We start from the raw sequence: 25299 nt of genomic DNA, 5'->3' as shown, positions 1-25299 counted from the left end.
CTACTTGAATGCTCTTGCAAAGGCTTCTGTCCCAACTGGGTCCCTCCGTTGGTCCCAGGATTGTCGTCTAGCAGCTCCTACACCACGCCTAAGACAATCCAAACTCTGTTCATGTGTCGTCCCACGATGGTGGAAGGACCTACCGAGCGCTACCAGAACTGGGGCGTCCCTGTCTATCTTCAAGAAGCTCCTGAAAACCCAGCTCTTCAGAGAGCATCTCCTATCCCAGCACTTACCTTGTACTTCCCTACCCCCTCTATCTCTGCACTTTATCTTTCTGCTCTTCCTTCTATGCCTGCACCCTATCTCTACTCTGTCCCCTCTGACAGAGTCGGACTCCTGGGTTCCTTCTATGGAGCTTATTGTTAGCTTTTTATAAAGCTGTTATATCTTCATTTGTAAGTCGCTTTGGATAAAAGCGTCTGATAAATACAGAAACATAAGTTATTGTGAAGTTTACTTCTCTGTCCTGCAGCCAGAAGCAGAACTCAGCCTGTAGCCGACAACACGCTCTGCTCTCAGTTGCACATGATTTAAAACACAGGGAAGATGCTGAGGCTGCAGCTCATCAGTCCAGGACGACCAGCTCCATCCTGTCCGGGGTCATGGGAGGAGGGGGTGCACCCCGGAGAAGATGCATGAATTTATATTGGACTCCTGTAAAGACTCAAGTACTTTTGAATTACTGGTGCTTCATATTTACACATGAAATCCACATAAAAAGATCATTTTCTTAAAGGAAACTCTGTTTTTTAACATTTTATTGAGAGAGAGTACAAGAGAAAAGTGTTTCAGGCCACCAGTGTGAACACTTACTTACTTTCTACACATTAAACATAAATTATTCAGGTTAATAGAAAAATACTGCTCCCATGTACCTTTCGACATGTTTACTGCATCATTTTAAAAGAACAAAAACACAAAAGGAGCCGATAAGTGATCTGAAGCAAAGTCAGAATATTAACATTTACTATGTTAAAGTTACTTACTAACACATAAATATGTACAGTGCACAGATGAGTCCCACTCCTCCAAAGTAGTCAGTGCTAGATGTCACAGTTAGAAGATAAATCTGTTGTTTGATGACAGCGCTGACCGCTTCGGGGCCGTCAGACGTAGGTGACGTAGTTTTCAGGAACCAGGCCTGTTGTGTCGTTGTATGTCGCCTGCAGCCAGCCGGGCTCCACAGATGGATGCACTGCAAACACAAACAACTCAGCAGGTCAAGACCAAGAGCTGCAGGCGTCAAGCAGCCACATTCAGTCCAATGAAAGAGAAGAGAATTCCTCTCATGGTGGACGTTCCACAGCAGCAGCACAAAGCTTCACTTTAAACTGAGTCCGCTCAGCTTAAAGCTGCACAGTGGAACTATGACTGTTTTTTTTCATTTCCCTGTAACCCGTTAAACTCAGCTGCAGCAGTCTCACAAAACACATTTTAGTCCCAGTGAGCGGTTAAATGAAAGCTAAAGGGGAGCTCTGGTGTTTTTAAACCTTATTTCTGGCATGAAATGCGTTCATCTGCTCATAGAGAACAGTTTGGTGAAAGTCGGCGTCCTTCGGAAGATATTTAGGCAGGTTTATTTGTACGGAACAATTCAATGAAAAGGGGATTCAAAGTGCTTTACAGAGACATTAAAACAGAAGAAATAAAAAATAAAAAGCATGATTTAAAATTTAAGCAAACGAAAGAAATAAGAACAAGAGATAAAATCAGAAAAAATCATATATATGAAAGATAAAATCAGGAGTTAAAATATGAAACTCAAGCTTATTCAAATGCAGCTGAACATAGATAGAACTGGACTTAAATACTGAGAGTTTCAGCTGATCTGAGGCTTTCTGGGAGTTTGTTCCAGACATGTGGAGCATAGAAGCTGAATGCAGCTTCTCCAGGTCTGGTTCTGACTCTGGGAACTGATAAAGAACCGGATCCAGATGACCTGAGGGGTCTGGAAGGTTCATAGTGGGTCAGGAGGTCACTGATGTATTTTGGACCATTCAGAACTTTAAAGTCTATCCTCTGATGGACCGGCAGCAGAACTTTAAAGTCTATCCTCTGATGGACCGGCATCAGAACTTTAAAGTCTATCCTCTGATGGACCAGCATCAGAACCTTAAAGTCTATCCTCTGATGGACCGGCATCAGAACTTTAAAGTCTATCCTCTGATGGACCAGCATCAGAACCTTAAAGTCTATCCTCTGATGGACCAGCATCAGAACTTTAAAGTCTATCCTCTGATGGACCAGCATCAGAACTTTAAAGTCTATCCTCTGATGGACCGGCATCAGAACTTTAAAGTCTATCCTCTGATGGACCGGCATCAGAACTTTAAAGTCTATCCTCTGATGGACCGGCATCAGAACTTTAAAGTCTATCCTCTGATGGAGCAGCATCAGAACTTTAAAGTCTATCCTCTGATGGACCGGCAGCCGGTGGAAAGACCTCACAGCTGGACTGATGTGCTCCACTTCTTTGGTCTTAGTGAGGACTCCAGCAGCTGAGTTCTGGATTCCTCGAGATCCATATTTTATTTCACCAATCTGCTCTGAGCTAACAGAGCTATGAGCTAACAGAGCTATAGCACACGTTCATTCATTCATTCTTAAAGTATTGGTGAAATAAAGACAGATAATGCCTTATTTAGAGGCTGCATCCTCTAAGCCCCGTTCACTCCGTAATATGGATCTCCAGTTATCTAAATATCTTCAGAAGGACGCCGACTTTCACCAAACTGTTCTCAGTGAGGAGATGAACGTATTTCATGCCAGAAATAAGGTTTAAAAACACCGGAGTTCCCCCTTTAACCCAGTTTGAGTTTAGAAGCATTTTGTTTTCTTCTCAATGATGCAATGAACGCTCCTGTTAATACAGATGAATTCCCAATAAAGCTGCTCTCCTCCACCTTCTTCTGTTGCTTTTGTGAGGCAGTGGATGAAATATCTCACCATTTGAGAACAGCGCCCCCTGTGGAAAGCTCAGTTCGTGGCTGTGCTCTGCTTCACAGGAGTAAAGAGCTTTGGCTTCCCTGGGAGGAACAAAAAGAAAGATCCACTGAGTTAGAGAAGATCTCATCTATCAGCATCTTTTCTCTTCCAGAGGACGGGTTACCTTCCAGAGGGGCATATATCTAAGGCTGAGGAGAACACAGAACTCTCCCGCTGTGGCTGCCTGACTGACAACCTGAAACACACAGAAAGCAGATAAAACACCTTTTCTGGGATCACTTCCCTTTTCCACTGAGCATCAGAACCCAAAGCTGTCAGTTAATCAGCTTATGGCGGACGAAGGCACCTTTTAAATACAGAACATCCCATTCAGACACACTCACAGTGACCCGGGCCTTTGGTAACCGTTGCTGGAGGTCGCCGCAGAGTGTTTCGAGGTCAGACTGGAGCCGCAGCGCAGGCGGGGAGTTTTCCGGGTGTGTGCTGCCTCTTGAGGGTCCAGCGACAGGAGACTCTGCACTGAGCCGTGACAGCTTTTATAATCTGCAATGCAACACAAGCCATCAGAGGCACACCTGAACCAGAACGAGAGGGAGCGTTTCTACAGGGAGACGACCGACACGAACCCTCAGAGATGTGCAGGGAGGTCAGAGAGGAAGACGTGGAAAGCTGGTACGGAAACAGTGAGGAGGAGGAGGAAGAGGAGGAGGAGGCGGGGCGGTAGGCGGGGCGTTGCTTCTGAGGAGCAGCAGAGGCGGCCTCTCTGGGTTCGGTGGCACCGGATGCGTTCTTTGGACCCGCTGAATGAGAGCTCTTCAGGGAGGAGATGGAGGCTGCTCTCTGAACAGGTCCACACTCCCCGGGAGAGGGAGGAGGCTCCACTGAGGAGAGCTGGATGGAGGCTGATGCTCTGGAGGGACATCGGGACTCTTTGGCAGAGGAGAAGGAGGCAGCTGAGTTTCTGTTGAAAGACTTCTCCACTGCAGAGAGCAAAGAGGAGGTGGAGGAGGACAGGGAGGAGGTCTGCTCAGCCTGAGCGAGCGGAGTGCAGATCCAGGAAGAGGAGGGCGTGAGGTGGGGGGCGGGGGGGCTGTCTGCTGGCTCCCTCTGATCTTTTCCGTTGGAGGAGTTGTGTGGAGCTGAGCAGGAAGCGGCAGGAGGAGACGGCTGCGTGGCGGGGGGCGAGCCGGGCTCCGCCGCCGGGGAGCACGAAGGAGACGTCTGAGACAAGCCGTTCTTCTCAGAGGAGTGAGAGGACAGAGACTCCTGGCTGCCCATTGGAGTGGTGTCGGGGCTGCTGCTGAAGGTGTCGCCTGAGGACAAAGAAGAAACGCCACCTGCATCAGAGAGCTGCCTGAAAGCTTCACTTCTACAACTGAAGGGGACCCATTAATGAGCTTTAAAAGAAAGGAGGCTGGGCTGTCTGGCTCAGCTGTGTTAGCCCGGTTTTTTCATTGGAAGCTCAAGAACAAGCTGGAGAAATCGTTTATTAAAAAAGTATTTATCAGTGGTCACATAGTAAAGTATATTGCAGCTGGACTCGGAGTGCCAGAGCAGGAAACCCGTCAGGCCGAGCCCCGTTATCCGGCAACATGTCATATTTATATTCAGCTTTATCTCACAGAAGTTGGATTCACACAGTCAGAGTATAATTGGCCAGTTTTTAGTGGCCTGATCAGGCCAGCTGCTGTCCTTGTTGTGTTCTTTGGATGTGATAAACTGTTTTAGGTGTGGATCTAATGTACCAGACCTATCTGCTCCAATAGAGATGTTCTGTCTGACCCAGTTGTTTATGTCATTCTAAGGTCTTGGACCCTTTTAAGGTCATCGATTGTGCAGCAGAGTGGAAAAGTAGGAACAGAGGTTATTTAGTAAAATACAGAATATGAATTTATAATGTCTAAGATCAAAGCCCATTATAACAGCTGCATAATAACTTTATTTAGAGTAACACACAGTGATCTACGTTAGGAACAGAGCGGACAGGGAATAAATCAAAGCCTAAGGCTGGTAATAACTTACCATAGAAGGAAAAATGCAGCTGAAGCAAAAACAAAGTGCAGAGACTCATTAGCATGAGACACTGCTGTGCCAGTCAACCAGAGCAGCTCTAAAAAGGCAGCGCTGCGGGATCTTTACCATCATCAGGTCCCTCAGCCTGTCACTGGATCCAGAACCACAAGCCCCTGTTTAAAGATGGCTTTTACTTTGAATTGTTCAGGATCGAACATGAAAACTGTCAAATAAAAACCATTTTCTGTTCAAAGGAGAAGTTTCTGTGTCTGCGACCTTCAGAATCTACGGGGACACTTCCTGTTTTCACTTTCTGGAACGTTTGCTCACCGATAAACAAGGAGTTCACTGAAGTTCCAGTTCCTGTATCACTGCACTGAAATATTCCAGAACAAGTTAAAGTGCTGCTCAGAGGTCCTGATATTCCCTCCTGCTGTCATACATTCACCCTCCTCATGGCTGGAGGCTCTAACTCGTCCCATCTTGCAGACCGACCAGTTTGTTGCTCAGCTTTGTTACATATGAGGCGACAGCTGGTTGAATCTGCATTTCTGGACGGTTGTCTTTGCTTCTAAGCTGGAAGGGAAGAACCGAGGGGATGAAGGCTTATTTTGCTCACGATATGCGTCTGAATGTATAAACAACACCAACTGGACATGCAAACAAGGTTAAAACCTGACTTTACTGAGTCATTGGATCCAAAGAGTAAAGCAAATTCAAAGGAGACCGACTCCATCGGGCAGCATCTTTAAGGTAAATGCAGCCCAACCCCCGACGCTGCGAGTCGGGCTTTTCTGTCTGCCTCACACCAAGGTGTGAAGAGAAGCTGAGAGAACAGCACAGATGTTGGAGGTGCAACTCACACACATCTGCTGATCAAAGCCTGATTATCTGTGAGGCTCCTCACAGAAAGAAAACCAATAATCTCACATCTATCCAACAATCTGTGATCCAAGAAGTTCTGCCGTAAATCTGCATCCTCAGTAAAGGCTTTAAATGTTAACTTGTTGGTTAATTTATGGGATCGTCTGAATCCAGAAACAGCAGATTCTTTTAAACTTAGTTTAGTTTGATAGTCACAGAATCAGTTTGAGGGATTGTGAGAAGATGACCTCCGTCTCCTTCTTTCTAAGCTGCAGTTTTTATTACAGTTTGGAGCACTTTGACTGCTCGGATCTGAAGGAATCAGATGGGAAAGAATTCTTCGGTCAGCTTATGGACCCTACTTTTTCATGCACTATATTTTTGAGTCAGATGAGGTGGCATCTGGTTAGGATGCCCCCTGGGCGCCTCCCTGGGGAGGTGTTCTGGGCCCGTCCCACTGGGAGGAGACCCCGGGGGAGACCCAGGACACGTTGGAGAGACTATGTCTCTCGGCTGGCCTGGGAACGCCTCGGGGTCCCCCCGGAAGAGCTGGAGGAAGTGGCCGGGGACAGGGACGCCTGGGTTTCTCTGCTCAAGCTGCTGACCCCGCGACCCGACCCTCAGATAAGGAGCAGATGATGGATGGATGATGGATATATTTTTGAGAGCTACCACTTTGATGCTTTGAGCTAATCAAAAACAGCAAACTTTATGGAGCGAAACAGAAGCAGCAGGAAGCGTGTTCCAGCTCAGGAACTGTTGATGTGTGACAGAGAGACTCACTGTCGTTGTCTGCCAGGCAGAGAGCAGGAGGGTAAAGACGGGTCTTCCTCTTCCCGGACGACAGACAGATGGCTTTGCTCCTCCGGGGAGTAGAGCGACAGGACGGAGCCTGAGGCAGCGGCACCGACAGGTCCGGAGCCTCACCAAAGATCTGGCAGGAACACAGAGCACGGTCCATAACTCCTTATTTACACGTCAGGGAGTGAGTGGGCGGGTCAGCTCACCTTGTGGTGGTTTTCTATGATAATCTCCACCACGATGTTCTGAAACTTGATGTTCATCATGGCGGCCACCGTCTCTTCCTGTGACCTCATCAGCGTGGGACCAAAGATCATCCCCAGGTTGGACACCGTCATCAGGTTCTGCTGACTGTAAGAGGACACCCTGCAGACACGGGCAGAAACAGCGCTTTAAGAAAGACGACGCTGTGACAACACCATGAACGCACCATGAAAGCAAACGGCACCATGGAAGCAAACGGCACCATGGAAGCAAACTGCACCATGGAAGCAAACTGCACCATGGAAGCAAACGGCACCATGGAAGCAAACGGCACCATGAAAGCAAACGGCACCATGGAAGCAAACGGCACCATGAACGCACCATGGAAGCAAACGGCACCATGAACGCACCATGGAAGCAAACGGCACCATGGAAGCAAACTGCACCATGGAAGCAAACGGCACCATGGAAGCAAACGGCACCATGGAAGCAAACGGCACCATGGAAGCAAACTGCACCATGGAAGCAAACGGCACCATGGAAGCAAACGGCACCATGGAAGCAAACTGCACCATGGAAGCAAACTGCACCATGAAAGCAAACGGCACCATGGAAGCAAACTGCACCATGGAAGCAAACTGCACCATGAAGGCACCATGGAAGCAAACTGCACCATGAAGGCACCATGGAAGCAAACGGCACCATGGAAGCAAACTGCACCATGGAAGCAAACTGCACCATGAAAGCAAACGGCACCATGGAAGCAAACTGCACCATGGAAGCAAACTGCACCATGAAGGCACCATGGAAGCAAACTGCACCATGAAGGCACCATGGAAGCAAACTGCACCATGAAAGCAAACGGCACCATGGAAGCAAACGGCACCATGAAGGCACCATGGAAGCAAACGGCACCATGGAAGCAAACTGCACCATGAAGGCACCATGGAAGCAAACGGCACCATGGAAGCAAACGGCACCATGGAAGCAAACTGCACCATGGAAGCAAACTGCACCATGGAAGCAAACTGCACCATGGAAGCAAACTGCACCATGGAAGCAAACGGCACCATGGAAGCAAACTTCACCATGAACGCACCATGGAAGCAAACTGCACCATGGAAGCAAACTGCACCATGGAAGCAAACGGCACCATGGAAGCAAACTGCACCATGAAGGCACCATGGAAGCAAACGGCACCATGGAAGCAAACGGCACCATGAAAGCAAACTGCACCATGAAGGCACCATGGAAGCAAACGGCACCATGGAAGCAAACTGCACCATGGAAGCAAACTGCACCATGGAAGCAAACTGCACCATGGAAGCAAATGGCACCATGGAAGCAAACGGCACCATGGAAGCAAACGGCACCATGGAAGCAAACGGCACCATGAACGCACCATGGAAGCAAACGGCACCATGAACGCACCATGGAAGCAAACGGCACCATGGAAGCAAACGGCACCATGGAAGCAAATGGCACCATGGAAGCAAACGGCACCATGGAAGCAAACGGCACCATGAACGCACCATGGAAGCAAACTGCACCATGGAAGCAAACTGCACCATGGAAGCAAACTGCACCATGGAAGCAAACTGCACCATGGAAGCAAATGGCACCATGGAAGCAAACGGCACCATGGAAGCAAACGGCACCATGGAAGCAAACGGCACCATGAACGCACCATGGAAGCAAACGGCACCATGAACGCACCATGGAAGCAAACGGCACCATGGAAGCAAACGGCACCATGGAAGCAAACGGCACCATGGAAGCAAATGGCACCATGGAAGCAAACGGCACCATGGAAGCAAATGGCACCATGGAAGCAAACGGCACCATGGAAGCAAATGGCACCATGGAAGCAAACGGCACCATGGAAGCAAATGGCACCATGGAAGCAAACGGCACCATGGAAGCAAACGGCACCATGGAAGCAAACGGCACCATGGAAGCAAACGGCACCATGAACGCACCATGGAAGCAAACGGCACCATGAACGCACCATGGAAGCAAACGGCACCATGGAAGCAAACTGCACCATGAACGCACCATGGAAGCAAACTGCACCATGGAAGCAAACGGCACCATGGAAGCAAACGGCACCATGGAAGCAAACGGCACCATGAAGGCACCATGGAAGCAAACGGCACCATGGAAGCAAACTGCACCATGGAAGCAAACTGCACCATGGAAGCAAACGGCACCATGGAAGCAAACGGCACCATGGAAGCAAACTGCACCATGGAAGCAAACGGCACCATGGAAGCAAACGGCACCATGGAAGCAAACGGCACCATGAAAGCAAACTGCACCATGGAAGCAAACGGCACCATGAACGCACCATGGAAGCAAACGGCACCATGAACGCACCATGGAAGCAAACTGCACCATGGAAGCAAACGGCACCATGGAAGCAAACTGCACCATGGAAGCAAACTGCACCATGAAGGCACCATGGAAGCAAACGGCACCATGGAAGCAAACTGCACCATGGAAGCAAACGGCACCATGGAAGCAAACGGCACCATGGAAGCAAACGGCACCATGGAAGCAAACGGCACCATGGAAGCAAACGGCACCATGGAAGCAAACGGCACCATGGAAGCAAACGGCACCATGGAAGCAAACTGCACCATGGAAGCAAACGGCACCATGGAAGCAAACGGCACCATGGAAGCAAACTGCACCATGGAAGCAAACGGCACCATGGAAGCAAACTGCACCATGGAAGCAAACTGCACCATGGAAGCAAACGGCACCATGGAAGCAAACGGCACCATGGAAGCAAACGGCACCATGGAAGCAAACGGCACCATGAAAGCAAACTGCACCATGGAAGCAAACGGCACCATGAACGCACCATGGAAGCAAACGGCACCATGAACGCACCATGGAAGCAAACTGCACCATGGAAGCAAACTGCACCATGAACGCACCATGGAAGCAAACTGCACCATGGAAGCAAACTGCACCATGGAAGCAAACGGCACCATGGAAGCAAACGGCACCATGGAAGCAAACTGAACCATGGAAGCAAACGGCACCATGAACGCAAACGGCACCTACTTCAGGAGGTGGTTCGTTAAGAGGTCCAACATCACTTTGTTCTTCTCTGGTAGTTTGTGAACCAGGGCATGAATTGCTCTCACTCTGTACTTGTGGTCGTCATATTCTGCGAAACAAGAGGAGAGCACTGAGAGGGAGGTACTGTGAGCTTCTCTCGCACATGCATTGGACAGTTTTACAGTTTTTCTTACAGTTTTTACCCAGATACTGCTGAAATGTGTCTACTTTTACTCTGTTTTGCGCTTTGAAAGCTCTTACTTGCAGCTCTGATGAACTCTTTATGCAGCCTGTAGGTCAGCACTGGCTCTGCCAGACACCTGCATGGGCATCAGATCAGAAGAATTCACACCTCCTCAGTAACTTTATTTGATAAACGCTGCCATGTTGTTGGTTAATGTTACCGGAAATAATCCTTGAGACCGCTGGTTATGGTCTTGTTGTCCCAGGTGTCTGCATCCAGCTGAATGTCAGAGGGAGCGGCAGACGCTGCAGGGAAGTGGATAGTTAATGATTTACATGCAGAAGTTGACTTTTAAACGATTTACATGCAGAAGTTGACTTTTAAACACAGCTGATAGGATAAATGAATCAGCAGCATACCGAAGACGCTGGTCATCAGCCTCTGCACTTTGGAGTTCACTCCTCCTGTTCTGTAGAGTCCCAGGCTGGTGATTCCTGCACATCAGCAATACGTTCACTGAAAACTGATGCACAATATCCTCCTCATTTAAACATGTGAAGGGGCAGAAATACCTCTCGTTTCAATCAGATCAACACACTTCTTGACAAAGTTAAAGCCCGCCTCATTGAGAAATGCTGTAAGACAAAGAAACAACAGTGTTCTGATCACCTGAGACGCTGAAAGACATTTTATGATATCAACACTTCTGACTTGAACTCGATACTTACTCTCCTCTTTTTTACTGAGCAGAGAGGGAAGAGTGTAAATCTGAACAAAGACAGAACAAAATGTTAAGTATGTGCCATTAAAATGTGTTAAAATGACTTTTCTTTAAACGGCATAATGTTTGGTGCCTTTGCTTTCTCACTACCCCGACCTTCAGAGTTCTCCAGTGATACATTATATCAATATAAGAGTGAAAGTGTTCATACAGGCTCTTTTCCATCCATGGCTTCCATCCACAGCCGCCTGTTGGCCTCTGAGAGCGCTTGCAGTGTGATGACGCCATGCCTGCAGGAAGACAGATCATCTCACCTGAGCTCCATCAGGCAGCCACACCTAAATGTATCTAAGCAACAGATAAGTGCATCGATCATCCTCTCGGTTCGAGCTCCCTCTCACCTCTCCACCACCTCGATGTCGAAGCAGAAGCGCTTGTCAATGGAATCGGTCTTCCGTCGGACACACGAGCGCAGCCTGAACATCTCTGGGGTGCCGTTCACCACTCCGTTCTGTTAACAGTACACACATGAGCTATGTATCAGGGTTTGGTAAAGACTCGAACAAATTCTTAGGTTTTTATGTGATAACAAATGAATGGCGCTATAACACTATAATAATACCTGTGCACCCACACCGCTGTAATAACACAGGTGTAATAACAGGTGTAATAACACGCTGTAATAACACCGCTGTAATAACACCGCTGTAATAACACCGCTGTAATAACACCGCTGTAATAACACCGCTGTAACAACACCGCTGTAACAACACCGCTGTAATAACACCGCTGTAATAACACCGCTGTAATAACACCGCTGTAACAACACCGCTGTAATAACACCGCTGTAATAACACCGCTGTAATAATATTGCTGTAATAACAGCTGTGCATCCACACCCCTGTAATAACACAGCTGTAATAACACCGCTGTAATAACACAGCTGTAATAACACAGCTGTAATAACACAGCTGTAATAACACAGCTGTAATAACACAGCTGTAATAACACAGCTGTAATAACACCGCTGTAATAACACCGCTGTAATAACACCTGTCCAGTCACACCGCTGTAATAACACCGCTGTAATAACACCGCTGTAATAACACCGCTGTAATAACACCGCTGTAATAACACCGCTGTAATAACACCTGTCCAGTCACACCGCTGTAATAACACCGCTGTAATAACACCGCTGTAATAACACCGCTGTAATAACACCGCTGTAATAACACAGGTGTAATAACACCGCTGTAATAACACAGGTGTAATAACACCGCTGTAATAACACCGCTGTAATAACACCGCTGTAATAACACCGCTGTAATAACACCGCTGTAATAACACAGGTGCTGATATGCTCTGGAAGCTCACCTGTCGGCTGGCTGGTCTGGTCTCTGTGTTGCCCATGGTGAACATCTTGGAGCTCCTCTCATAAGTACAGTAGTATCTGGTCCACACACTTCCCAGAGGACCTTCAGAATACATGATTTTCATGCAGGTTCACGTGTGTGAGCGTGTTTAAAGTTGGATAGTGTATGTCTGAAGGATCAGAACTAGGTTTTAATGTACAGAATCTCACGTTTCTCTTGTATGTACAGATATCCCTCCATGGTGAAGTTACTGGGAGCTTTGAAGTCCTCTTCGGCAGACCGGATCCTCTTCATCAGACGCTCCACCTCAGCACGGGTGCTTTCAAAGTTGTTGCGAGCCTTGACATCAGACACGTGAGGCAGAGATGACATGAGGACGATGAAAGCCTCTGATAAAGATGCTGGTTACAGGTTCATTACTCTGGCTTCTGTGTCACTGCAGCTCATCTTTTTGGAACAATGCTAATCGAAAATCATGTTCATTTTGAAAAATGTCTACTTTAAACAAAAAAAAAGACGTAAATGTGCTTCATGATCATGCAAAACTAGAGTAACTGGATCAGCTGATGCAGAAAAGAATCTGACTTCACAACAGATCGTGTCGTGTACGTCTGAACTTTCTTTTCAGTTTTCTGTCTTGATGGTTTATAATGAAGAAGCTGAGACAGAACAGGCATATCAGCTGCAGATTAGCTGGTTTTTTCATAGGTTTGAAGTTAATAAACACTTACATTTTGCAAGTTGAACTGAAGCTGCTGCTTGTAGGGTTCAAACTCGCTGGCCAGCTCATAGCCCTCGTGGTAGAATGTGAACAACCCCTGCAGGAAGGCTAATAACTGAGGAGCAGAGCACAGGGAGACGTGTTAGCTGCAGAGCATAATGAGAGGATTGTCAGTCATCTGCTCAATCAATCAGAACAGCCTCTACAGGAAAAGAAAAAACTCTCCCTGTTGTTTGCTTTCTGGCCTTGTTTACTTTACAACAAAGAGTTTCCCTCTCTGTCTCCTCACAGGAAGAGCAGCAACAGCAACAGGAAGCAGCTTTTACTGATATCTGCCATCAAACATTTCTATCAGCAGCCAAACAGTGCGTAATGTGTGCTTTTAAAGGCTGGGCTGCAGCCACAGCTCGTTGTTTACGTCACTTCCAACAGTGAAACACAAAGCTGTGCACGTGACGAACCCCACAGTTGGCAAACGTGAACTCACCGGCTCCACAAACTCAAACTTCTTCCTCTCCTGCACTTCCTGAATCTTGAAGACATACTGCAGGGAAGCATCGTAGAAAACCTGCCTGTCCTTGCTCATCTGGGAGTCAGCCTGCAGGAGAAGCAGCCACAACACACACATGCAGCGGTTAATGCGACGTGACTCAGAGGGAGGAACAGGCTCCGGGACAATCTGACATCACCTCCAGCAGCTGGGATTCCTTCTTCCTGGAAGACAGGCCGAGGTGTTTCTCCAGCACCGAGTAATATCTTTCTGTCTCCTTGTCAAACTGTTTCTTTCCCTCCTGAGGAAGTAGAGAGGACGTCAGTAATAAAGCAGAGAATGTCACACTTAAACTGCGATGGCGTCTCCCTTTTTAACTCTTTAAGGCTCATAACAACCAGCAGAACTACGGTTTACACACAGGTCTGTTCAGATGCTCCTAAAATCTATCAGAAAGCCTTTAAAGGACTTTAATAAAGACACAGATGATGCCTCATATCACGTGTTATTTTCCACACATCTCCAATAAAGAAAGAAAAGAGTTTTTTATGGTGTGGGCTCAACATGCACATGAGTGTTGCTTCTCTTCAGAAGTAACATGCTTTAAATCCCAGCTCTCACTGATGGAAACGGTCCAGTTTAACGGGAGGAAGAACTCAACACAGACCCGGTTCATTGGGGTTTTTACATCAGCGAGTGCTGGAATGCACAACTTTCAGTAAAACCTCTGTTATCTCTTCCTTTGTCGCACAACTTTTCAACCAACCAATAATGTGGCACAATTTATCATCCTGCTAAGCAATAACAATGGAGGAGGAGCAGTTCTGGCCCTGACTCCGATGCATTTGTGCGAGCAGGTCAGCTGGACAGTTATTATCGGCAGAGCAGTCAACACCTCGTGCCTGGTGGAGTGCTTTGTGATAAAGTGCTTCCCAGCACGCTGCCAGCTCAGAAGCACTGACCGGAGTCAGTATGAAACGCTGCCATATTCAGGATATGAACTGCATTAAGTACAGCTGCTGATGGGATGTGTTTATTTAGCAGAAAGTACATCCAAGTACTGGATGAACGGAGGAGAAAAAAAGTCAGGGGTTCACTAAGAGTCCACGCAGTAGCAGAGAAAATATGTTTCCAAAGTGCCACAAATCTGCTGGGAAGTTGCTGGAGGATCAGAGGGATTTTGGACCGAAAAGCTACAACAAAGTGCAGCGAGGTCATTAATAATCTGCATGAATGGATGAAATATTTAGGAAAACTCTTCCAAAGCAGCTGCTTTTCTTCAGCTGCTTCTCTTCAGCTGCTTTTCTTCAGCTGCTTTTCTTCAGCTGCTTCTCTTCAGCTGCTTCTCTTCAGCTGCTTCTCTTCAGCTGCTTTTCTTCAGCTGCTTTTTTTCTTCAGCTGCTTCTCTTCAGCTGCTTCTCTTCAGCTGCTTTTCTTCAGCTGCTTTTTTTCTTCAGCTGCTTCTCTTCAGCTGCTTTTCTTCAGCTGCTTTTTTTCTTCAGCTGCTTTTTTTCTTCAGCTGCTTTTCTTCTTCAGCTGCTTTTTTTCTTCAGCTGCTTTTTTTCTTCAGCTGCTTTTTTTCTTCAGCTGCTTTTTTTCTTCAGCTGCTTTTTTTCTTCAGCTGCTTTTTTTCTTCAGCTGCTTTTCTTCTTCAGCTGCTTTTTTTCTTCAGCTGCTTTTCTTCAGCTGCTTTTCTTCAGCTGCTTTTCTTCAGCTGCTTCTCTTCAGCTGCTTCTCTTCAGCTGCTTCTCTTCAGCTGCTTCTCTTCAGCTGCTTCTCTTCAGCTGCTTTTCTTCAGCTGCTTTTTTTCTTCAGCTGCTTCTCTTCAGCTGCTTCTCTTCAGCTGCTTTTCTTCAGCTGCTTTTCTTCAGCTGCTTTTTTTCTTCAGCTGCTTTTTTTCTTCAGCTGCTTTTTTTCTTCAGCTGCTTTTTTTCTTCAGCTGCTTTTTTTCTTCAGCTGCTTTTTTTCTTCAGCTGCTTTTTTTCTTCAGCTGCTTTTTTTCTTCAGCTGCTTTTCTTCTTCAGCTGCTTTTTTTCTTCAGCTGCTTTTCTTCAGCTGCTTCTCTTCAGCTGCTTTTCTTCAGCTGCTTTTCTTCAGCTGCTTTTCTTCAGCTGCTTTTCTTCAGCTGCTTTTCTTCAGCTGCTTCTCTTCAGCTGCTTCTCTTCAGCTGCTTCTCTTCAGCTGCTTCTCTTCAGCTGCTTTTCTTCAGCTGCTTTTTTTCTTCAGCTGCTTCTCTTCAGCTGCTTCTCTTCAGCTGCTTCTCTTCAGCTGCTTTTCTTCAGCTGCTTTTTTTCTTCAGCTGCTTTTTTTCTTCAGCTGCTTTTTTTCTTCAGCTGCTTTTCTTCTTCAGCTGCTTTTTTTCTTCAGCTGCTTTTCTTCAGCTGCTTCTCTTCAGCTGCTTTTCTTCAGCTGCTTTTCTTCAGCTGCTTCTCTTCAGCTGCTTTTCTTCAGCTGCTTTTTTTCTTCAGCTGCTTTTTTTCTTCAGCTGCTTTTTTTCTTCAGCTGCTTTTTTTCTTCAGCTGCTTTTTTTCTTCAGCTGCTTTTTTTCTTCAGCTGCTTTTTTTCTTCAGCTGCTTTTCTTCTTCAGCTGCTTTTTTTCTTCAGCTGCTTTTCTTCAGCTGCTTCTCTTCAGCTGCTTTTCTTCAGCTGCTTTTCTTCAGCTGCTTTTCTTCAGCTGCTTTTCTTCAGCTGCTTTTCTTCAGCTGCTTTTCTTCAGCTGCTTTTCTTCAGCTGCTTTTCTTCAGCTGCTTTTCTTCAGCTGCTTTTCTTCAGCTGCTTTTCTTCAGCTGCTTTTCTTCAGCTGCTTTTATTCAGCTGCTTTTCTTCAGCTGCTTTTCTTCAGCTGCTTTTCTTCAGCTGCTTTTCTTCAGCTGCTTCTTTTCTTCAGCTGCTTCTTTTCTTCAGCTGCTTTTTTTCTTCAGCTGCTTTTCTTCAGCTGCTTCTTTTCTTCAGCTGCTTCTTTTCTTCAGCTGCTTCTTTTCTTCAGCTGCTTTTCTTCAGCTGCTTTTCTTCAGCTGCTTTTCTTCAGCTGCTTTTCTTCAGCTGCTTCTCTTCAGCTGCTTCTCTTCAGCTGCTTTTCTTCAGCTGCTTTCTCCCTCAGCAGCATCACCTGGGGCTGTGCTGCTCACACCCTCATGTGACATTCTTCATGCTGCGGAGTCACCTCCATCCCTCACAGAAACCAGCTGAGCCCGCGCTCCTTTTTATTTTTAACCCTCCACACCACCTGACATCTTATCTCCAGCCATATTTCAGTGGGGAGAAAGAAATAAACTGCACTATAAAAGCTGAGGCGGCGGCTGAAAGCAGACACCACGCTCCCTTTGTGTTTATCCTCCCTCTGGGTTCAACCATCTCTGTCTGTGACGTCTTCCCTCACAGCGTCCGTTCCCACGACCCTCTGACTGACACTGGACTGCGAGTTTTCTGATCACTAACCACCAGCTCGCCTTGGAGCTGACCAGAGCAGCGCCCAAGGTGTTGGATGACCCTCCTTTAAAGTTCCCCTTTACAGCGAACAACAGGTACCTTCACAGCTCCGATCTGTTGCTTTCGAAACCTCTCGAGCGGCGAGATCAAAACGTCATCAGCATTCTGGATCTGGGAGAGGACAAGGGAAGCACAACAGTAAATATAAGCAGCCTAAATGCCTGTTTTAAGCAGCAGCTCCTTCTAACGTAGATGCTTTAATATCTGCTGATGTTCTCTTAAACATTTACATTAAAACTGGCTTAAATCAGCCGATAAACGACACAGAGAACATGGTCCTCCACCAAGGTCCGTGAATGTCAGACGGACAGATTCTGTGCAATCTTGCTGCTGAACAGACAGACAAACACAAACCTTGGCTCGGCCTCGGCAGAGGAGTCATGTTACAGCCGGGTAAGAATATTGCTGCTTTACAGTAAACATGAGAAGTAAAACAGGCCATGAAGTGCTTATCAGAGCCCTGGTGTTTATATGAGTCTCAGACCTCTTTACTGAGCCTTTCATGCTGATATAAGCAGCAGACTCTGAATCACATCCTCACTTTCACTTCGGTTTGGTGCCTCATCGCCTAAAGAAAGCTTTGCTTCTTTGTTTTTCAGCACGTCACAATAAGCAGGATGAAACTGGAAACTAGACTGAGCTCAATAACAGTCCTTCAGGTTGGACAGGCAGGTATTTCAGACTTAATAGTGATGGTATTATTAGAAGTTCAGCTCCATCAGCAGGGGTGGAGCTGAGTGGAAAAGCACACAATGAAAACACACACAAGCAGAAAGAGAGGGGGGGGGCAGCAGACCAACACACAGAACCCTTTTATAGACTTTCCCAGGCAGTCGGGGCCGTGCTCAGTCTCTCGGGGGAATTGTCAGAATAGGTTCCACATGGTTCCTCTGCAACCAGACCGTGCACACAGCCACAAAGGCAAACACACACTCGTACAAGGGACCATACATACGGTAGCACGCTGTGCACATTCCCTGCAAACGCACACAGCTCTGCCTCAGCACAGAGAGCCACACAAAAGCCTCCAGCTGATGGAAGGTCTCTGACTTGAGGAGATTTCCCAGTTCGCTGTGGAGCTCACAATGCTGCTGACACACAGTTTGCACCAAACGTATGACAAGGTGACACCTGCACAGTCATCTGTCCGCATTACAAGTGAAATAACTGAGGAATGTGGGCAAAAATCACACTTTACGTTGATGGTTAGGAAGCATTTGTGGCCACCGCGGTGAACACAAACTCAATGGTCATTGAACTGTGAGTTCTTGGCCTGTTTTCACACAAAGCAGCAGGTCTTTGCAGCCAAAAAGCCCCCCATGAGCGAACCAAAGCAGTAAATATGTAAACTCAGGAGAAGGTTCTGTGCAGCTGAGGAAAAGTTTGAATTCTCTGTGTTTCCAGAGATGTTAAAATATTGATTATGTGCGCTTGTTATCATCCCCAAGAGAAGAAAAGGTAGAACCTTCATGTTCACGGTGTGATTCTGAGTGAAACGGGTCAGCAGAGTGATTCAGAGGAAGGAAAATCCATCTCTACACACTTTCACATCTAAGTTGTTTGGTCCAAACGTTCGCTTTGATCAGAGCCTGAATTATTGGTGTGAAACGCCTCCTCAGGCCCCACAACTCTGTGGTCTCTGTTCACAGCAAAGTCATTGGAAATGCCTTCCAAACAGAGATGGAGCGAGAACACCAAAAGAAAGGAAACTTTTTAATTGGTCATAAAGTTCACACCCACTTAGTCCTTCAAAGGACAAAAAGCTCACGTGTTTAACACATAAAAACATTAGTTTGCACAGTTTTGGACCCGTTCTTACCAGCCGTTTTCGCTCCTCTTCCATGGTACTTAGAAGCTGGGAGAACTCCTTTAAGGACTGAGCTGCAGAAGAAATGGGACACGTAAAACGGGTCAAATCTGGTGGCGTTTGACAGCTTACTCAGACGCTCTGGGACATGTTTAGTCTCACCTATATTGATCTCATCGTCGGTCTCTGCATCTCCAATGCACTCCAGCTGGAACTCCTGCAGAGACTGAGAGAAGCGCTGCACTGCAAGAGAAAGACCTGAGGAAAACACGCCGAGTCACACAAAGAAGGTCCAACACCACGTTTCCCACCTTTTAAACTATTAATTCCTTTTCCTGCAACACTCTGGCTGTTAATCCCATGCCTGATGCAACTGGACCGCCACACCCTGCAAAGCGTGCTAGTGTCTAAACGCTCTCTGAGGTGCGGGAACAGGCCCGGCAGTCACTGAAAAGCACCAGTTCGATCACAACACTGTAGTTTGGGGCAGTAAAGACCATGAAAATGTCATTAAGAAGCAGATTATTCCAGATTACTTCCCGGGGAGCAGCAGAAAAGTTGTAAACGAGTGTTTTACTGCTTCCAGGCAGTAAAAACCTGTCAAAAATATCTACTGCACTCAGCCGCAGTGACATCATACCGGGGCGGGTCTCTAAACATAGGCACAGCAGCAGGTATCCACACTGATGGCCTCCACCAGCAGGTCGGCTTCCTTTGAAACCTGTGCTCCTGGCATGGCTGCGACTGTCTCCCTCTCTTCCTGAGGTTCGTCTTCCTGGTCTTGACTGGAATCAAAGCCCACCTTTTAACTTTTAATCATATCTTTCATGCAGGGTGCGCAGATCAGCCACAGCATTAAACTCCCTGAGTGAGTAATGCCGCTCCTCTTGCTACAAAGGAATGTGCTGCTGGTAAATCCTGATCCGATGACACTTGCCACTCTTTCTCTTTTCCTAATCTCCTTAAAGAACTGGCACATTTTCCCTCGCTTTCACACAAAATGCATCAGTGACAGTCAGTGTTCCAGCCAAAGGCTGAGCCTTTGAGACTCGACATATCTGAGCAGGAGGATGGATAAACTGCACCTACTGCCATTAAAACCAGATGAGAATCATTCCAAACTATGCTGATGCAACGTCAGTGAGTTTGGTTTCACTCCCAAACGGATAATACGGGTTGCTTTCATGACGATTTAGTCTGGAAACACGGGAGATGGCATGAAATGTGCTGCTGATGACAGCTGTAGCTCCATGACTCCTCAGTATCTGTGATGAAACGGCAGCTTGTTGATGACCTCTCATCATCACCATCACTTTTATTCCAGTTATATAGAGTTTTATATAGAGTTTTAACTCTAAATGGACTAAAAACAAAGAGATAAGAAGCAAAACTGGTTTATTCCTGTTCCATCAGCATAAAAAAGGCTCATCTTATGTGAAAAATCATGGAGGGATGAAAGTTAGCAGCTGGTGTGAAGCGTCTCGCTGCTTTTTTACATCGATCTGACATGATTAAAGGTTTTAAATGAGTTGGAAACGCAGTGGTTTCAATAAAAACTAATTCACGTTAGTAAATCAAAGGAAGACACTGATTTGATCAGATTTGATCAGAGAAACCAGCATGAAAATGTGTCTGTTGTCACTGATAAACTATGACTTGATTCTGGACAACATTTTGATAAAAAACATGGTTGATAACAGTAAATGTTGGCTGCAGCCCGACAATTTGACTGAAATTATCTCAAACCAGCTGCCACACAAAGGCCTGGAGCTCACCAGAGGGCCTTTGGCGTTTTGGGGGTCCCAGGACAGCAGTTAGCTGTGCTATTTGCTGCTACCGGTTATCCAGCCGCTCTCTGTTAACCATTACAGGACTGAAGATGGATAACTGCACCACAAGACCTCAGACAGCACGGGAGGAAGCATCCAGATCCTTCATTTAGGTCCAAGAATCAATAAAACAGCGTAATAACACTTTGTTAGTGCTGGATTTAAAAGGATCGTGCAGAAATGTCCATTTTAGAAGCTCACATACGATCATAAAGGATCACCTGAGAATACATCCGGGCAGCTTAAGCAACAAGGATGCTGCGAAACACATTTACTCTGCATGCCAACTGGAAACAGCAAGATGTCTGATAACTGAGGCTCTAAAATGTGGGAAGAGTAGCACAAAGCCAACACTTTTAGTGGAGTTCGAGCAGAAAGTGACACAACATGGAGCATTACTGAGCTAAATGCACGGAGTTACACCCCAGCACTCATCTCTGGTGAGCTCTGGTGACCGAGCAGTCACCAGAAAACCTTGTGCAGAGGGATCCTTCAAAGGGAATCCATTCACTCAGCCTTTAAGATAAGACCAAACAGTGCAGCCCCAATAAAACCCATCAGGAGCAGCACAGTACACACATATGACACTGTAACTACCTCCATTACCGTGCATTCATTACAACCAAGCAGTCTGGCTCTGATCAGGGAACAGAAAGCTTTTGTGGCTCAGACTGAACTCCTGGCCTTGGCTTCCCTTTATCACCAGGAGGTAGACGCACACCTTTAGCCCGAAAACGCGCAGTCGGTGCTACTTACTTTTGAGGGCAGATATGAGCATGTTTCCATCTTTGATGAGGTCTTTTATAAACCTGTTGGTGCGCTCCAGCTCTATCTCGTGGCTCTGCAGCCGCTCTCTGAACTCCGGACTGTCCAGGAAAGAATCGCTGAACTCCAGCGTCGGAAGACCCATCGATAGCTTCACCCACGCAGCGAATTAACAGCGAAATACGGGAAGATGCCTTATCTGTGCCCTGGATTGGAAGCTTCCATACACCGTGGTGACTCAGTTGGCTCGTGGAAGCGTGGTCTGAAGTTTCCAAGTCCCTTTTTTCATGCCTTTCTCGCTTTCCCCCCCTCACAGAACTTCCGGACACTAATACATTGCAGTCTCTGACAGAGAGGGTTTGGCTACCATTCAACACGAGCTTCGCGCTGCTTCTTTTACTTAAAAAAATGAATAAATCCAACACATTTAGCCGGAACGTCCCTTTGACCCCTCGGAGACGTTCAGCTGAACCAGAAAAACACCCAGAGTCGCAGAAGGAGACAGCAGAGCTTCAGTTTGGACGCATAAAAACTGTCGGCGAAGCTAACCGCGAAGCCAACTTTGTCAACCGAAGGCTCCAACTGAAGGCTTGTTACTATGGGAACGGGAGACTCCTGCTGGCGCGTGCTGAAATTAGTAATCAGTTTGCTTTCTTACTATATATATATAGATACATATCTATATATAAATACTTATAGATAAATGAGTAATCAGTTTGCTTTCTTACTATATATAGATACATATCTATATATAAATACTTATAGATAAATGAGTAATCAGTTTGCTTTCTTACTATATATATATATATAGATACATATCTATATATAAATACATATAGATAAATGAGTAATCAGTTTGCTTTCTTACTATATATATAGATACATATCTATATATAAATACATATAGATAAATGAGTAATCAGTTTGCTTTCTTACTATATATATATAGATACATATCTATATATAAATACATATAGATAACTCAGTAATCAGTTTGCTTTCTTACTATATATAGATACATATCTATATATAAATACATATAGATAAATGAGTAATCAGTTTGCTTTCTTACTATATATATAGATACATATCTATATATAAATACTTATAGATAACTCAGTAATCAGTTTGCTTTCTTACTATATATATCGATACATATCTATATATAAATATATATATAGATAAATGAGTAATCAGTTTGCTTTCTTACTATATATATATATATAGATACATATCTATATATAAATACATATAGATAAATGAGTAATCAGTTTGCTTTCTTACTATATATATATAGATACATATCTATATATAAATACATATAGATAAATGAGTAATCAGTTTGCTTTCTTACTATATATATATAGATACATATCTATATATAAATACATATAGATAACTCAGTAATCAGTTTGCTTTCTTACTATATATAGATACATATCTATATATAAATACATATAGATAAATGAGTAATCAGTTTGCTTTCTTACTATATATATAGATACATATCTATATATAAATACTTATAGATAACTCAGTAATCAGTTTGCTTTCTTACTATATATATCGATACATATCTATATATAAATATATATATAGATAAATGAGTAATCAGTTTGCTTTCTTACTATATACAGAGAGAACTATATATATATACACACACATACATACATATCTATAAACAGATGTATATGTATATATATATCCACATCTACTATATATATGTATATATAAATAATGTACATTTAATGAACGTATATCCGACGGAAAGTTTCCGGTGTTTTTTTCAGTAAAATAAAGATTTATCTGAAATGTCCGGAGTCATTTTTTACATTTGAATCTGCTTCCTCCACCAGGCTCGTTGGGCCATAATTAAAAAAGAAAACTGAACACATGAGTTTTGGAAAATTAACGGTTTCATGAGGAGAACAAAATTAATAAATCAATAAATGAAACAATATAAAATAAGATTTTTTGTCTTATTCACCTCACAGATGCAGCCGGTGAAGCCAATAAGGACAGTAAAGCTCAGGAAACACTCTTTCTCTCCCTCTGTTCAGGTAGTTTCTTTCTTGAAATGCACTTCTCTGCTCAACCTGCAGTCCTGAATGCTCTGGGAAAGGTTTTCACTCGGTATTTCTCTGTTTTATCTCCTGCACAGGTTCCCAGCTCCTATGGCTGAAAAGCATCCCACAGCATGATGGTACCACCACCGTGTTTGACTGTAGGGAAAGTACTGGAAAGGTGATGCCTGGTTCTTTGTTTTATCCAATCAGAGGATATGACTTCTTCTTGTTCTGATAGTTATTCACCTTTTGACAGAGTTCCCAGCTGGCTGCCGTGTGTCTTTTTAAGAGGAGATTCTCAGTCTGGTCACCCAGACCATTAAGACCTGGTTGAAGGAGGGTTGAACTGATTGTTTTCCTTCTGTAAAATGTTCCCATCACCAAAAAGCTACTCTGGATCAGTTGCATTGAGACTGTTTCCATTCAGGCTACCATCTGACCCTGAAAGCCTTTCATTCCTGAATATCTTATTGTGCTGGCAGGGCTACAGTTAAGTCTGTTTGGGGTTCCAAACCTCTTCCACTTTAAAAGAAATGGAAGCCACCATGCTTTTGGATGCTTTAAATGCAGCACATGTCCTTATATTGGTGACCATCAGATGTGGGTCACATATGTTCTGTTGTTAGCCTTCCTTGATTATGTCTCGTTAATTCATTTTGGACACAGATGAACACACCAGATCTCAGCTGTGAGCAGGGAAACAGAGTCTCTGAATACTGGCTGCATGGGGATGCGGTTTTGTTAGATTTTATTCTTTATAAATGAACAAAACACTTCAAAAACATGTTTTTGGCAGATAGTCCATGGTAAGAGGAGTTTGAAACGTACCGAAAGCTGTCATTTAATGTCATGTTCACTAAAAATCAGCTGATGTGGAAGTCCTGAGCTGAAGTTTCACTTCTAAAAGTCACTTTAAATCTCAGCTGAAGTGAAAGTTCTCTGAGGAACACGAGTCAGTTCCAGTCAAGGAAAAATGTAGACACCTCTTGAATTATCATGAAGTGAGCTTTTCATTTAGATACTGGGGGAAATATATAGCTAAAAAAAAGATTGATTATGTCAAAGATAAGGTGGAAAATGCCCTGTAGCTCATACAGTTACGAGAACAAGTTGGTGACTTTGAATTTTATGGTTTTACACATCAGGAAATTGTAAAAAAAATATATATAAATAAATAAATAAACACATTTGGTTCTTACCGGGCTTTAAATCATGCAAATACAATCTCTAATATACAACAAATCCCAACATGTTACACCTTGTCATGATTGTCAAAAAGCCCAGAGCTACATCTCAGACTCTACAGGCCTCAGTTAGCATGTTAAAGGTCAAAGGTCACCCCAAGGTGAAGAAGCCCAGAGCTACATCTCAGACTCTACAGGCCTCAGTTAGCATGCTAAAGGTTAAAGGTCATGACAGCACAGTTAGAAAAAGACTGAACAAGGATGGCTTGTTTGGAAGGGCTGCAGGAGAAAGCCTCTTCTCTCTAAAAAGAACATGGCAGCACAGCTTAGGTTTGCAAAGCTGCATCTGAACAAAGCTCAAGACTTCTGGAACAAAGTCCTTTGGACAGACCAGAGCAAAGTGGAGATGTTTGGTCCTAATGCACAGCAGCACGTTTGGAGGAAACCAAACACAGCATATCAGCACAAACACCTCATACCAGCTGTCAAGCACGGTGGTGGAGGGCTGATGATCTGGGCTGGTTCTGCAGCCACAGGACCTGGGCACCTTGCAGTCATTGAGTCCACCATGAACTCCTCTGGATACCAAAGTATTCTAGAGTCAGATGTGAGGCCATCTGTCCCACAGCTAAAGCTGGGCTGAAACTGGCTCATCAACAGGACAAAGATCCCAAACACAGCAGCAGATCTACAGCAGAATGTGGGAAAAAGAACAGAATCAAGGTGCTGCAATGGTCCAGTCAGAGTCCAGACCTCAGCCTGACTGAGAT

At 45.2% G+C, this 25299-nt stretch overlaps 1 protein-coding gene across 1 annotated transcript; it reads right to left on the bottom strand.

Moving 5' to 3' along the window:
• Positions 1 to 798: 798 nt before the first annotated feature.
• On the bottom strand, positions 799 to 21865 carry arhgap42a (Rho GTPase activating protein 42a). The gene is made up of 24 exons (XM_072374596.1): positions 21271 to 21865; positions 18848 to 18943; positions 18698 to 18759; positions 16918 to 16989; positions 13589 to 13690; positions 13387 to 13497; positions 12910 to 13014; positions 12388 to 12517; positions 12180 to 12280; positions 11207 to 11316; positions 11017 to 11095; positions 10813 to 10852; positions 10657 to 10719; positions 10504 to 10578; positions 10305 to 10389; positions 10162 to 10220; positions 9904 to 10009; positions 6834 to 6993; positions 6610 to 6760; positions 3576 to 4262; positions 3333 to 3492; positions 3113 to 3184; positions 2950 to 3029; positions 799 to 1198 (listed from the first exon to the last, which is right to left on the bottom strand). Exons 1-24 carry the CDS (start codon positions 21422 to 21424, stop codon positions 1110 to 1112), a joined length of 2949 nt encoding a protein of 982 aa, XP_072230697.1. The 5' UTR covers positions 21425 to 21865; the 3' UTR covers positions 799 to 1109.
• Between the last annotated feature and the right edge of the window lie 3434 nt (positions 21866 to 25299).

The sequence above is a fragment of the Leuresthes tenuis genome, unplaced genomic scaffold (genome assembly GCF_036924035.1).
Source record: "Leuresthes tenuis unplaced genomic scaffold, fLeuTen1.0.hap1 SCAF_21, whole genome shotgun sequence".
In the NCBI taxonomy this organism is placed as follows: domain Eukaryota; kingdom Metazoa; phylum Chordata; class Actinopteri; order Atheriniformes; family Atherinopsidae; genus Leuresthes; species Leuresthes tenuis.
This window is presented reverse-complemented; position numbering and strand designations above follow the sequence as displayed.

Bases quoted from the DNA above. Each gene is read 5' to 3' on its own strand.
- arhgap42a (XM_072374596.1), bottom strand. From the start codon at position 21,424: ATGGGTCTTCCGACGCTGGAGTTCAGCGATTCTTTCCTGGACAGTCCG. The intron at 10,390-10,503 runs GTATGCTGCTGA...ACTTCCCTGCAG, and splicing joins GCTGATGACCAGCGTCTTCG to CGTCTGCCGCTCCCTCTGAC. The intron at 6,761-6,833 runs GTGAGCTGACCC...TGTTCCTGCCAG, and splicing joins TCATAGAAAACCACCACAAG to ATCTTTGGTGAGGCTCCGGA.